At 36.4% G+C, this 15,929-nt stretch overlaps 1 protein-coding gene across 3 annotated transcripts; it reads left to right on the forward strand.

Annotated features, from left to right (window-relative positions):
- The first annotated feature begins 4,542 nt into the window (after positions 1-4,542).
- LOC131144918 (uncharacterized) lies at positions 4,543-13,267 on the forward strand. 3 transcript variants are annotated; one of them, XM_058093876.1, is made up of 10 exons: positions 4,546-5,037; positions 7,265-7,747; positions 7,854-8,011; positions 8,504-8,587; positions 8,703-8,755; positions 9,420-9,501; positions 9,788-9,895; positions 10,221-10,344; positions 11,489-11,577; positions 12,741-13,267. In XM_058093876.1, exons 1-10 carry the CDS (start codon positions 4,662-4,664, stop codon positions 12,966-12,968), a joined length of 1,785 nt encoding a protein of 594 aa, XP_057949859.1. In that variant the 5' UTR covers positions 4,546-4,661; the 3' UTR covers positions 12,969-13,267. The 3 variants fall into 3 exon arrangements, with proteins under 3 accessions (XP_057949861.1, XP_057949859.1, XP_057949860.1); XM_058093877.1 differs by having other exon boundaries at positions 4,548-5,037; positions 11,492-11,577; XM_058093878.1 differs by lacking the exons at positions 11,489-11,577; positions 12,741-13,267 and adding an exon at positions 11,342-11,478 and having other exon boundaries at positions 4,543-5,037.
- Positions 13,268-15,929: the final 2,662 nt, after the last annotated feature.

Here is a 15,929-nt window from a genome sequence, read left to right on the forward strand (position 1 = left end):
TAGGCGAAGAAATACTGATATTTGGTTCTGGAAAATGTTGTTTTCAGGGTGTTATATAGGAGACCGTGTGAGTGTTAGGCTAGTATTCCATAGGAGCTTTCCAGTAGTTAGGTAAGGGAAATATGTTATGCTAGGTATTTTTAAATATTATACAGTTTATTAAATTATGAAAATTATGTATAAAAGTATGGTGTGGCTTGTGAATATGAATATAGTACGGAGATATGTTTTACGATATTTCAGTATCCTGATTTTACGATATTTCGGTACCATGATTTTATGAATCTCAGTACTATGATTATACGAATATCAGTATTATGATTATGCAGTTTCCGTGTTACGATTATACAGTTCTCAGTATTATGATATATGAATTACAGTACAGTTTATGCAATATCATGGTTATTACGATTATTTCAGAATCATGGTAAATCAGAATAGTTGTATATAGAGATATACTATATAGTATCAGACCCTGTTGGACTATGCAGTTACAGAGCACGGTACCGTTGCTACAGATATTATGTTATGTTATGAGTGCAACCACCTATTTAGATAATATGTGGTAGTAGGTCGATCACCTAGGCCCTTGACGTGGACCGGCTCCCCATCAGATATAGGTTGAGGTGGGTAGATCAGACCGATGGAGTATAGTGATTTATTCCTGATTGGTCAGCCAGGGTAAATCCCGCCTACGGGCCACACAACCCTGTCATGAGGGGTTAAATCATGACACACAGTTATCCACAGGAAAAATTCTCAGTTGCTATTACATATATATTGGTTTATAGAAATAGGGGACATACCTATGTACACTAGAATTATTTTGAATAGTATTCTACGATACTGTTATGTTAAGCAACATGGAAATGGTGGGGTATTTTATTACTTATACTGTACTTTCATTTTCAGTTATACATGATTATATGAAAACAAAATTTCATAATATTGTAGCTCATTTGCCACACACTAGTAATAGCATATTTCATCTTACTGAGCGTTGGCTCATCCCAGTGTTGAATCATTTTTTAGGTGATCTAGGTAGGTGAGCAGATCAGGCTAGTAGATAGAGGGGCTTCAGTGGTGCCCTGTCAGAGAGTGAGTATGTTTTGGGAGTGTTTTTGGTATATCCCAGCACAGTTTAGGGTATTTTGGGAAACAGTGATATATGTACATTTTGGAAAACATGTAGTACTCTGGTATTGGTTTTTGTATTGTGAATATATTTTCATATGGTTATGTCTATGTGATTTATGCTTCTCGCTACTTAGGTTTATGATTGGGTTACCCCCCAGTATGGTATCAGAGTATGTTTAATATCATGGTATAAAAAAAAACATGGTAATTAAGCAGGTCGTTACATACATACACATACCAATCCATATTCATCAGATACGCAGCGGAATACGATCTTTTATATACAAACAGTAACATACCAGAGTCTATACAAGCTAGGATATACATTCCCATAATACACAACATACCCCAGGTGTCTACAAAACCATCTCGACAACCTGGGTACAAAAACCCGTACCTAGTAGGTACTAGCAGTAGCTAACGACACCCCTGCTCCCAGATGCTAGGGTACTAATTACGGCTACCTGAAGGAACTGAAAAAACATTATACGTTCATTCGGGGTGAGACACCTCTCAGTAAGGAAGAAAGCAAGTTATATCAGTGTGTGGCATACTAGTGTTATTTTACATACTTCATAACACTACAAAATACGATACAGTTCGAAACATTTACATACAGTTTCATACAGATATATATAGTTCCATACAGTTCCAGCATTTTCACAAAAACCATTCCAGTACATACGATACCCAAAACATACGGTCAGTGTCGTCACACTAGTTCTCAATTACACAAGGTCACCTCGTCTCACAGCGATTACATTGCTACACACACAACTACGCTGCGACGCTCGAGGCCCAATAGTGAGTACATTGCTCCATACGCAACTACACAAGGTCACCTAGTCTCACATCGATTACATTGCTACATACGCAACTACAATGTGACGACTCAGGCCCAATAGTGATTACATTGCTATATACGCAACTACACAAGGTCACCTAATCTCACAGCGATTATATTGCTACACACACAACTACGAAGCGATGACTCAGGCCCATAGTGATTACATTGCCACATACGCAACTACACAAGGTCACCTAGTCTCACCACGATTACATTGCCACATGCATAACTACGCTGCGACGACCTAGGCCCACAATGATTACATTGCTACATACGGTGTAGAACACACCCTTCGGTGACCAGCCAGATCATACTGGTTATATTTCACACCCCGGATATAGAACCAGCCACTTTCGGCCACGGTAGTTAACCGATACATGGCTGTTTTACAAATCCCTGGAATCATTTTGGAACTCACGTTCCTATACATTTCAGCGTACGGTAATTAGCCACCACATAACTATTTTACAAATACCTGGAATAAATACATACATTCATACATACTACACTTATTTGGTTTACGTCAAATCATATTGTTTACAAATTCAAGTATACAGTTTATGCAAATATGGATTACGGTCACCTCAATAATACAGTTTTAATATAACCAACAATTTTCCAAACAAAGTAGAGATGATTCATAAAATCCCCAATTTTTTCAAAAATTGTAACCCGAAAATCCCACATTTTTACCCGATAGATTTCCCCAAATAAGTTACTAAAACATACATATGATCGTATCCTACAAGCTTATCGATCATAATTTCAAAAAAAAATTGATATAAACAGAATCCCCTTACCTTAACCCAAAATCCAACTACGAACTCTATGGTCCCCAAAACTACGAACCGAGACTCCAAAACCTACAAATCACAATACAGTAAGTACATGCTTACAATCTGTACTACTACACATATACTGAATCAAAAATGAAAATCGAGCCTTACCTCGATTTTAGCTCGAAACCCGAAATCCTCCGAAATGAGATTTCGATCCGCTAGAAACGTAAAGAATTCTTTATTGATCCTCGCAGTAACTTTGGATTTGCAATTCAGGCGACATACAGAGTAATGTCATCCGCTGAGACGCGAGAGTCAATCACAGCAAGTTCATTAACTAAAACCTTGATAACATGGAGATACTCCAAGATCGAGCGAGACTCTCACTAAATGAGAGTTAACTCCTCTATAAGTTGCATAACATGAGTGCCTGAACGATTGACATACAATCATTGCAACTTGGACCAAGCATCATGAGCAGTGGTTGAAGCAGCAATGAGTGGCATAATCGGTTCGGAGATAGATGTAAGGATGGTGTGAAGGATCAACTTATCTTGCCGGAGCCAACACTAGAAAGCCAGATTAAAGCCACAAGCAATGACGTCAGTTGGGCACTCCAAGAAGGGAAGTTGGAAGGGGTCAGCTTCAAAGGAAACTGGGGGCTGACATTGATTGCAATAAGAGGAGAGTTGCCACTGCTAGGAAGATCCAGAGTGTTGACAATAATGGACTCAGAGGAAACGACCGTTAGGGAAAAAAGAAAGCTCGTTAAAGAAAAAGCTTTGATACCATATAGAAAATGTAAGACACTTGTACAAAGTATAGTTGTTACAAATTCAAAAGTATTTAATTACTAAATCAAAAGATACTACACTATGAAATACAAACAAATATTCAAGTAATACAGTTGAAGAATCCCAAATCGCCGCAAACTATCGAATATTAGCAAATTTTCAATTGTTAGGATTCTCGACAATTCAACAACAGGCGTAACTGTTGGCAGTTTACTAAAACCGTCAACGGTTTGCAGTAATCCGTCGGCAATTTGGTGAAACCGTCGATGATTTGCTCCTGGAAGACATGTTGTCTGAAACCGTTGAAACAACCATTGAAGGGTATATAAAAACCGTCGATGGTTTGTTTCTTATTAGAGAAACAATACTTTTCTCTTTAAAAAAGTAAATTTATTCCTAATCTAAATAGTTGTAAATTATCTAAACATAACTAATTGACGAAAAAAGATGAATAAAACATGTTCCAACCCATTAAACAAAAAAAGTAACCCATTAATTAAGAGTTTATTAGCATCGGGGGAGTTCATGTGCAGGCTTGATACACAAGAGTGAACACTTACGTGATCCAAAAATTTAAGCCGACTAGGTATTGGGTCCAACCATGTATATAAATATCCATTATCCACTCAATTTTTCAAATGTGGAACAAACTCACAAGTAAAATTCTTAACAAGTTTACCGTCTTTAATAATAAAATTAGAGTCCCTTATAATAAGAATTTTATGCTTTCCACTCTTGAAAAAAATTTTAACATATGAGACATTCTCATCAATTAGTGTCTGCATCAACAATTTAAGTCACAAATCTCTTTACTACCTTACTACCTGATCCATTAGGAAGGCCGAAGAAGTATGCATTAGTACTAATGGCTGCGCTGTGGCCTGAGGGTTCAAGGCTGATCATGGTCTATTAATAGAACACGGTTTCATGGGAACTAGTGTTTCTTAAACACGATTTTAGAGGAGGTGTTGAGTTTTCCCAGCACGATTTCAGTAGAACTCGACACCATCGCCATCATCACTTTCATTTGCTTCGCTCTGGGAGTTCCTCAACACAGACGAGGAACAAGGTTAGACTGAAGAAGACGCCGACCGGTACGTCACCATGAGATCGCTGTTGAAGCCGGAACCTTCCATCTCCGTGGCGTCAATCTACAATCCCAGTGATCGTGTCTCCACGCTCTCGCGGATCCAAAATTCTCTCAACTTATCCTCAAAGCTCCACGACTGTTTGATTCGGCGAAAGATATCTGTAACTGTAAGAGCTACACTGGACTCGCTGACGATCGATCATCTAGGGCTTCCGGAGACTAATGGTATTCTAAATCCTGCTATTTCTTCTTCGTACCGCAGTTCGAAGCTCCTTAAGCCGAATCAGACGGTGTTAGAAGCTCAGGCTAGGGTTTGTACGGGACCCACGCAGACTAGGCCGCTCGGTGAAGACCAGGCTTTTAAAGTGTTAGAAACTATTCTAAAATCCGGTGAACCTCTTTTTTGTCTCTTTTTTTTTTTTTTTTGCTTTCTTTTCCATTAATTTCTACTCTCCGCTGCGGCTTTGTTTCATCTGGACTAAAATTAGATGGCAAGATTTAGTACAAAGCTTGAAATGTGCAATAGATGTATTGTTTCGTCGTAGTTTCCTCTCGGTTTTTTGGTCAGCTGCAAAGCTGTGCTGATCAGTCCACTGTTCTATGTTTGTGTGTATGCTTCGTTAGTGTAGCCCCATCTCAATATCATGACTTTAGCGATGTTTTGTTTTAAAGTCTCTAGGCTTCAATGCAATCCTTGACGAAGGCAAAGTCTTATACACACACAGGACAGTTGTTTCTCAGCCATTGCAAAAAACTTCACGTCTCAGCTCAATGTTATTATCTCACATTTAGTTGACGGAATGAAGTGGAATAAAGAATTAAATGGGGGACACAGAAATTAATTTGCGGGATGGAATTGAAATGAGGTAGGAATAGAATCAAGGTAGGAGTGAAGTCTATCTTGGAAAGCTATTATTGCTTTTGATTAGTAACACAGGAAGATTGTTGGTTTTGCAATTTCAATTTGTTTCCAACATTTGACAATTTTCAATGGTGGCTATAATGGAATGTAAAATAAACCATTTTTTCTAAAGCAAAATTATTATTCAATTCAACCTTATTTTTTGTTGAAAATTTCTGCATTTTTTTAGATCATAAATTTTTTTTATATTTTTATAATAATAAATGATATTTTTGTGTAGGTTTCCTTATGATTTTTAGAACTAGTAGTGATAATAATAATAATAATAATAATAATTTTTTAACAATAACAATAGTATTTTTTTCGTTCTTGTAGTCGTAGTTCAGTTGTTCTTATTACTGCTATTATGATTTTTCGTTAGTAGTATTATCAACCATGCATGGTTGAAAGATGGTCAGCCTGTGCATGTTTGTTTGTTTTTTTTTTTTTTTAATTTATTATTTAGCAGGGGCTATAACAGTTGTTAAAAAAAATTCAATAATGGATTATAATTCCCAATAGAGGAGGAACATTTCATTAAATGTGGGTGAAGTAGCATTCTAGCTAGAATGCGACTCCACCCCCATTTAAGTAAACATGAAAATGAGAATTACGGTCTGAATTTGAATTCCATTCCAGTTGTAATTTTGCAACCCAAGTGGGATAAACCACAAATTTGATTGCCTTCCTTCCCACACACCAAATTTGCATTTTGGTTTTTTGTTTAAATTTTCAATTATGCTAATCATTGGAAATTAGTTCTCTCTCGATCTCTTATATTGCACATGATATGTATGGCTCGAACTTTATCACTGTAAATTATAATTATTTCATAATAACCAATTTGCACAAAACTTCCTTGAACCAAATCTTTGTTGTAAAATACCCTCCTTGACTAAAGAAATATTGTGTTCATTGAGTAATTTCAGATAATATCATAAAGAGGGCTCTAAATCTATTCTCTTTAGGACTCAGATAAGCAGTGATAGGTTCGCTTTGTTGGTTTTTGTCCTCTCGTCAGGCATATGGCAAGAAAACAAAAAGGGCATCACAATGACCCCTTAGTTGCTTCATGAATGGGTCACAATTCTACGGCCTCATCCTTGTCAATTGTGGGTGCCTTTTGAATTTCTTTCCTTGTTTATTTATTTATTATTTTGGCAAATGACACTGACTTGTCCTAAGATTTGGCAAAAAGACGCATACCTCATTTGAGGTTTCAAATATCCCAGGGAGTTCCCATCAGGTTTGGCAAAAAGACACTGAATTCCTATGATGTTTCAAAAATCTCACAGGCCTCTTTTGACATTTGATTTTTAAGACACTTAGCTTGTCTTTTTGCTAAATATCAGGGTAGATCAAGGTTCCTTGGCAAACCTCAAGGGAGGTGCATCGAATTTTTGAAACCTCCGCGGAAATTCATGTCTTTTGCCAAGCCTTAGGAGAGATCCATGAGTTTTTTAAAACTTAAGGGGAGGTTTGTGTCTGTTCACCAAGCCTCGAGGGTGGTTAGTGTCTTTTATCCTTTATTATCTTTCCTTTCTTTTTTTGGAGGGTGGGGTGTGGGTAGGGGTGATTGGTGAACTTGATAGTGAAAATCATGCTTGGGAAGGGTACTTGTAATTTAATGTTAGTAGCTGAATAGATTCTACCAGAAATCTCAAGTATATTTTTTGGGGCTGAGGTTATAAATTATAACATCTTCATGTTTTCCAGCTAGGGGAGAACTCAAAGATGAAGAGGAAGTTTCTAGAGCACAGCTTGGAGCATTTTTTTCTGCAATGACAATCCGTGCAAATGCCTTTCCAGAAGCAACTCAGTGGAGTGAAGGGGAAATACATGCAATGAATACATTCTGGCCACTCCTGGTTCAAGCACTTCCACCGGATGTTATCTTCATAGCTGATCCTGAAGGTTCTTTAATGGGAGTTGGGAGTTCAATTGGGCCTCAGTATGTTGGTAATGATACTACTGAAATGCGACTGGTTGGTGCCCTTAGGGAAGTTTTAGCGGGAGGTCATCTTGGATACGAGGAGGTCCATGGTGTTTTAAAAGATGTTCTTCCTTTGAAATTTGAAAATGTGAAATCATCTGGAGTTAGAGAGTCATTGCTTTCTGCATTTCTAATTGGCCAACGTATGAACCTGGAGACGGATCGAGAGCTTAAGGCATACTGTCTTGCATTTGATGATGAGCATGGTAACGTATTCCATTTAGTTGGTCATGTTAGCTAATGAGTCTCGGGGTATCATATCAATGTCACTAGTTTGTTATGCTGGTTAAATTAGTATCTAGTGATAATCAGGTCCTGTGCCCGTTGCTGATGTTAGATCATTGACTCATTATGGTGACCCATATGATGGAAACACGCGTTACTTCAGGAGCACATTGTTTGTTGCTGCAGTTAGATCCTGTTATGGTGAATCTTGCTTGCTTCATGGTGTGGAATGGATGCCTCCTAAGGTCAGCAATTTGCCTTACTGCAGCTTGAACTGCAGACTATTTTTCCTTAACTTGATCCTGAAAAGCTATTATTCAGTAGCATGTTGATGTTGCTGGTTATGCATCTCAGCACCCAAGACAAACTCTGCATCATCTGAATTATTGCATTCAGTGTTTTTTCTGCTTTCTTTATACTTTTGTGATTAGGAAAGCTCACCTTTAAAGAACACTTCTGTTTTATTTTTATCATGAAAATTTATTGCTTACTGCTAACATGGGTGCTGATGTTGCCAGTGTTGATAGTCATGTCACCTGAGTTAGTACATATTATACTTCATTATTATCAGCACTAAGAGAATCTTTTTCATTGAGAAAAATACCATCTTTTGTGTCCTCCATACATGTTTATCTAATCACATCCATAGTGAACTATAGAACTTTTTTCCCCGTTTCCATATATGTGTCTGTTTGTATCATATCTAGTGATCATTCATACTCTTTTTCTGTTTTCAGGGGGGTGTAACTGAAGAACAAATGCTGAAGTTCATGGGCGCAAATACATACTTATCTCCATTGCAAGCAAAGGAACTTCTTGAGGTTTGCTTGGTTCCTGCATTCCATTTTTGCAGTGCCATTGCTTGCACCTTTTCTCAAATGTTTTTTTTTTTTTTGGGTTTTCCACAACTGTTGACTTTCGAAACTGCTATTGTAGGATGAGGAGGTTGGTTTTGCCTACACGAGTCTGCGTGAAGCTCGCCCTTCCCTGTATGCAAATCTAACAAAATCTCCTTTGGGCCTTTCTATTTTCTATTCCTTGCATGGAAATGGAGACATCTTGCTTGACCCCTTCATGTCGTGCAGGAATCATTTGTTTCTTTGGGCTAAAGAAAATTATGTTTGTTCAATGAACAATATAAACAACTCTACACTAGGCCTTGTAGAATTATACAAAGTTCTCCGATATTTAAAGGTGGCACTGCAATGCTGTTTTTGACAGTCAATATCTCTTCAAAAGGTCCTCTAATGCTGTTAGGTGGCTATTAAATTTGAAATTGATGGTTCTAGGCTTTTACTAACTAATTTTTGTTTATAAAACTTTCCTTCCACATATAACCTTCCCAGAAAAAAAGGTTCCCTAGTTCTGCTGACCCTGCTATTTCTTGATTTATGGGCTATAAACTGCTTGTGATATGTTCTCATTCTGGCTCTTGCCAGACTCTTGTTCTCACATGTGTTTTATCTTGGGAAGAAAGTTTGAATTTCAATCATTATTAATATGGTGGCGCATGTGCTCTCACCGTTGCAAGTAGACTATAATACATGGAAGACTAAGTTTGTCTGTTTAAGCTTAGGCTGGGTGTAATAACTAATGTCATATATCCTTAGACCTAAAATGAAGGTCCTAACACCATGTTGAAAATTTGTGCAGATATTCATTAATTGAGTTGAGGGAGCATATAAAGAAACGCCCATCACTGGCTACTTCTGAGAAGGTTCAGCAATTTGTGAGGGTGAGCCACATTATGTTTTGATTGCAGTAGTCATGAATAGGTTTTCACTTTTGCTCCTCGTTCTGAAAGCATACAGTAGCTTAAGCAAATTAATTTTTGTTCGCCAATGAAAATGGAAGTTGTGCTCTGGCTCCTCTTGGAAAATGTATTGGCATTATGATACCCAAGTTGCAAGCATGCGCATGCATGTACATGCTTTTGATGAAAATGATTGGTTCTAAAAGAATTAATTGGCGACACAACTTGATCCAGAAGGTTGTAAATAAGTGCTGTATTTTTTGAACAGGCTCGAGGAAGGGAAGCAGTTGTTGCTGGGTTTTATCATGAAGGTTATGAGGAGCCACTGTTAATGCTTATGAAAAGAAGAGGTGTTCACTCTGGTTTGGTGGTTAAGGTTAACTTCACATTTTAAATGTCATTGATATAATGCCCCCGGAACTGAATAGAAAATCTTCAAATTTAAAGCAACATATATTTACTAAAATACAGTCACTCTATGTTTGGGAGAAGGCTTGAATTTGGATTTGAATGAATTTAGACAAAATGTAATATGAAATTTAATTGCGTTTTGTTCAAATGCACTCAAATTCAAATCTAAACTCTGAAATTGATGCACCAAATATTGCTTAAATTCCTTGATTCTTTTCTTTGATTAGCGTAACTATGTGGGTATCCCAACAGAACTGCCTTTTTATACTCTAATTGTGCCGTCAGTTTAGGGTGAGGAGGGGGCCCTCACAATGACAACAAGATTGCGATCCGTGAATGCTTCTAAAGGACTTCCTGTCAACTACTGTTCAGGCTTCCGTTCACTGAGTGCAGCATCTGCTCTTGAAGTTGATGGTTTGTATCTTTCAGTAACATTTTTTGTTTCCCAAGAGCTGTGGGTGTGTGTGCAGGTGTTCCTTTGGTATCATTGTAGAAAATTATGAAAATAAAAATTTAAAATTAGAAATAAAAATTAAAAATTAAAAACCAATGACCTATTTGGTTAATATTTTGAAATTAAAAAAAATTAAAAACTTGATTAAGCAAAAATTCTTTTTTTTCCTTAAATTAAATAACAATTAAGAAAAATATGATTAAAATAATAAAAGTATAAAATAAGACATTGAAAATATTATAATGAAAATAAAAATTAGTACAGTATTTTAGTTAATTATTATATTTCAAAATTCATTTTACAAGAGCAATCTACATGACAATTGCAAAAATAGTAAAATTATTTTATTATTGGATTTTAAATCTTTTTTGGAAATATATGGAAAATTTTATTTTAATTAATGATCATTTTAATTTTAGTTAATAAGTATGTATAAAATGAATGGTTTAATCCAGGAAAAAAAAATAATTTTGGATTTTGGCAATAGGTTGCTAAAATAACTAAAAATCATAAAATATAGTTTTTAGTTTTTCTGCAAACAGGTGAAAATAGAAATAGAGACAAAAAACTAGCAACATAAACAAACGAATTTTTGTAATATGTTTTTTCATTATGTAGAAACAAAAATAAAAAATAGTAAATAAAAATTATAGCAAAAAGACCCTCATTTGGAATTCGGAAAATATTGAGAAAAAGAAAGGAAAATATGAAGGAATTTGTATTTTTATGTTTGGTTATCAAAAAAAGTAAGAAAAATAAAAATAAAAAATGTATCAATTTATAAACACAATTTTGATTTTATACACAATTAATATTTAGTTTTTCGTAATTTTTAATCATATTATTTTTTTTTTCATTTTGAATAGAATTTAACATAGAATGAAAATACAATGAAATATGAGTTTCTTCCTTATTTATTTTCTTCTTTTTTCAAATAAAATTTCTTGATCCAAACAGAGCGTAAGGATATAACTTCTCTTGGGGAAAAGAAGTCTAAAATGTAGTTTCAAGTTTCTGCTGAATGCCCCACGATGCACTGTATCAGGTGAATTAGATTCTGGCACTGTTCTTGTAGCTCTAAAACAAGGCCTGAATATTTGTAAGCAGGGGTGTCCCGTCAGAGTTTCAATGTTGAGGTTAATGCAAAAGATTATGGTTTTGAACCCACTGAAACTCCGAGAACTGATAGATCGGTAATTAAGAATTTCCTTTGATTATTTTCTTTTTTTTATTGCTCTGCTCATTCTTGAAACTTACACAAACTCAGAGCCTTCTCCATTGTCAGTATAAATTGTTTGAAATAGTTTGGCTTTGCTTTTCAGTTGTGCTTATGAATATGGTCTTGAATGCAAAGGTATTGGTTCACAAAGTTTTTGTTTGGTTAAATTTTTTTGTTCCCACTTGAAAAAGCCATAGCTAATCAGAACTTTAGTTGATTTCACCATTGAGCAATTTCTGAAGATCTGCTTAGAATTCTGCATCTTAAAAAAACATAATAATAATAATAATAATAATAATAATAATAGGGCATCGTGTGAAAATTTGTACTAGCTTACACTGCTGTAGCTTTCAAACAGTAGAATCTATTCACAGGCTGCTCTCTTCTATCTAGCAAATCTCACTTAATATTTTATTGGACACAACTTCAGAAATTTTGGGAGTCTCGAGTCTGAAACCTATATTAATAAAGCAGTGAAGTGAAATTGCAAGGTTTGGTATTCCTGGTACTCCTATTTAGTGGGGAATCTCAATGGTCTGTGAGCTAATTATGTATGCCATACATCTCCTTTGAAGGGTCATGTTGAGCTTTAGAATCCTATATATGATTTCTCCCCTAACGAAAAGTTTTTGCAAAATTGCAGAGAAGGCAAAGAACTTCAAATTACATTTATAAATCATTTACGTGTAATTCAAAGTCAAAATATATTTCCATATTATATATTAAGGGAATGTTTTGTGCCCAAGCTGCTCGAAGGAATTGGATGAAATGGAATGGGATTGATAACTGTATTGCTACATATTTTTCATATAATTTTTTATTTCTGTTCATTTTTTATGGATTCCATTCTAGTATACCAAATATTATAGATGTTGGAAACCAAGCAATTGAACTTCGTCTATGTTTCTTCTTCTGAAGTCTAAATTGCTATTGAATTTGCTGGGGTTAAAATATGAGAAATGTGGGAGGGTTTCAATTTTTCTAAAAAAGTAATTTTCAGCACAGCCACAGCGCGTCTTTTTTCTTCTTTTTATATCTATTTCTTTTTTCTTGGTGTTGATCCTTTGACAAGTATGTGCACACATTAATTTTGTCACGATTCAGTGTGTCAAGAAATAACACCTTTTGCTATTATAGGTGTTGAGGAATATCGAATTGGGTTTGGCAGCTCTAAGCGGTGAAAAAGGACCAGCATATGATAGGATCGTGCTGAATGCTGGGATGGTGGATCATCTCCTGGGCTGTGATGGTGCAGAAGACATATCCTTGGCTTTGGATAGAGCCAGAGAGGCCATTGACAGTGGTGAAGCCCTCAACAAGTTAGTAAATTACATCAAATTCTCTCGCAAAATGAAGCAAAACTAATCTTGCTGCGCCTTGTGCTATTTTTGGGTCACATTACAGTTTTTTTTTTTTAATTTTTTTATTTGGAGTCTGGAGAGAGTTGAGGTCTTTTTTTATTTTTTGTTGTTGGGGGGGGGGGGGGGGGGGGGGGGGGAGGTGTTGTTGGATTTTGGGGAGTGAAGAACTGAAGCAGAGAAAGTGCTGGGCTGAAAGAATTTCTCTTATGCGATAGATTACTTCAATGAACATAATGTCAAATATATACAGCTTGTAAATGAATCTTCGTCTAACTAATTCTATACAAAGCATATTTCTGTTAATACTTTACATCAAAAATAAAAAGAATAAAATAATGAAAAGAATATTTTTGTTGTTGCCTTTTTGTTGCTGCCTTGTCATTGAGCACAGCTGGCTTGCCTCTCAATGGTATTTTGATTCTGCATCTTTGCAATATTTTTTGGCTTCAACAGCCCCCCACAAGATGGAGAGTAGATATCTACTACTCCCATCTTGGACATACAAGAGTAAAAGCTTTGGGAACTTAGTGCCTTGGTTAATATGCCTGCAATTTGTGATGTACTAGAAACATGTTGAGTGATGATGCTACCATCTTGTATCTTGTCTCGAACAAGATGGCAATCAAGTTCTATATGCTTGGTCCTTTCATGAAAGAGTGGGTTTATGAATATATGAATTGCAGACTTATTATCACGGTGTAGAGCCCTGCTTGAGGGTCTGTGACCTGTAAATTTTTAAACAAATACAAGAGCCAAATTAGTTCACAGCAAATGTTTGTCATTGCCCTGTACTCTGCTTCAGCAGAGGATCGTGATACAACATGCTGTTTCTTTGATTTCCATGAGACTAAAGCAGTGCCAATGAATACACAGTAGCCCATTACTTATCGTCCGGTATCTAGACAAGCCCCCCCCAATCTGAATCACAATATCCCTCCAACTGCAACTTCGAATTTGTGGGATAAAACAACCCTTGTCCAGGTGCTCTCTTGAGGTGTCGCAATACTTTATGAGCAGCATATAGATGTGGCATCCTAGGATTGTCCATAAACTGACTTAACAACTGGATTGAAAATACAAGATCGGGCCTAGTAATAGTCAAATAAAGTAATCTTCCAACCAACCTTCTGTAGAGTGTCGGGTCTGCGAGTAATTCCCCTTCTTCCTTACTAAGTTTCACATTCTAATCAAGAGGAATCCTGGCTAGAGCGGAACCAATGGTGCCCGAGTCTGCTAAAATATACAAAGCATATTTTCTTTGGCATATATGGATGCCACGTTCAGACCTTGCCATTTCAATCCCTAGGAAATACTTCAACTTACCTAGGTTTTTGATTATGAACTTGTCATTGAGGGAGACCTTGAGATCATTGATGGTATCGATGCAATTTCTAGCCACTATTATATCATCAACATAGACTAAAATAGTTGTGAAAGAACCACTAGTGGACTTAGTAAATAAGCTATAGTCAGCCTTTGATTGTGCGTACCCTTGCTTAACAATAAAGTTGGAAAGCTTAGAGTACCATTGACACAAAGCGTGCTTCAATCCATACAAGCTCTTGCGAAGTTTGCAGACCCTTATTGCCGCTGTCACTTGAATATCCAGGGGGCAATTCCATATAAACATCCTCATCCAAATCACCATGTAAGAAGACGTTGTTTACATCGAATTGACACAAATTCCAGCCCTTGATTGATGCCACTGCTAACAAGGTTCTAACATTAACTAACTTAGTCACAGGGGAGAAAGTTTCGTGATAGTCGAGCCCTTCTTGTTGAGTGTACCCCTTTGCCACAAGTAGCGCTTTGAACCTCTCAATGCTCCTATCGGCGTTGAATTTGATTTTGTATACCCATTTGCAGCCTATGGCCTCCTTGTCAGGTGGTAGATCCATCAAAACCCAAGTATCATTAAGTTCCAAAGCCTCAATCTCAGCTTTCATGGCCGCACATCATTTAGGAGATGTCATGGCCTCTTGGTAGTTCTTAGGTTTAGAGTGATTAGTTATGGAAGCTATGAAAGCACGGTGAGATATAGACAACTTTTCATATGAAATACTGTCACTAAGAGGAAAGAAACTACTTGAAGAATTCATTTCCCTTTTTGTCCAACTTCTGAGATGGGAGAGATGAACAGACTTGCTGACATATGAAGTCTTGCAAATGAGGAGGAGCCTTTCGAATTCTGCCAGACCTGCGGGGTAAATGCGTGTGAATAGGCTGGTTTGGTTCCATGATATCAATGAGAGGATGTTGTGATATATCATGGCTATTTTCTAAGTGAATGTTAGAGGATTCTGTATGAGTTGAAGTGTCTGAAAAATTGGGTGGAGGTGTATCTATTTGGCTAGCATCTATAGGGTCAGTAAAATCGGCATCATTGGAAGATGAGATGATCGGATCATTTGATATGATAGGGATTTGTGGAAAGCTAAGATGAATGGAATTAGGCAAGGAATTGTTGTTGTTGATATCAAGTTCTTTCCAAGAAGATATTCTCATAAAAGATCACATTCCTTGAAATAAAAATTTTTCTTGTCTGTAAATCCAATAATTTGTATCCTTTGATGCCAAAGGGATAACCAATGAAAATGCATTTTCTAGATCTAGGGTCAGACTTGTGTCTTTCATTTGCAAAAGTGGTGGTAAATGCTAGGCATCTGAAAACCTTTAGGTGGGTGTAATTTGGTTTTCTTTGGAACAGTATTTCAAAGGGAGTTTTGTGATTTAAAATGGGAGTTGGTGTTCTGTTTATTAGATACACAGCTGCGAGAACAAAATCACTCCAATACTTTAGAGGGAGTTCACTTTGAAATTTTAAGGCTCTTGCCACATTCAAAATGTGTTGATGTTTCCTTTCTACCACATCATTTTGCTCAGGTGTCTCTACACAAGTTCTTTGGCGCACTATGCCTTTTCTTAGATAAAAATCAGTCATATTGAATTCACCTCCATTGTCTGT

Source organism: Malania oleifera, chromosome 12, assembly GCF_029873635.1.
Source record: "Malania oleifera isolate guangnan ecotype guangnan chromosome 12, ASM2987363v1, whole genome shotgun sequence".
NCBI classification, from domain to species: Eukaryota; Viridiplantae; Streptophyta; class Magnoliopsida; order Santalales; family Ximeniaceae; genus Malania; species Malania oleifera.

Coding starts and splice junctions, on each gene's coding strand:
- LOC131144918 (XM_058093876.1), top strand. CDS start 4,662: ATGAGATCGCTGTTGAAGCCGGAACCTTCCATCTCCGTGGCGTCAATC. Junction 9,896..10,220: donor ACTCTGGTTTGGTGGTTAAG/GTTAACTTCACA, acceptor CCGTCAGTTTAG/GGTGAGGAGGGGGCCCTCAC. Junction 10,345..11,488: donor ATCTGCTCTTGAAGTTGATG/GTTTGTATCTTT, acceptor AATATTTGTAAG/CAGGGGTGTCCCGTCAGAGT.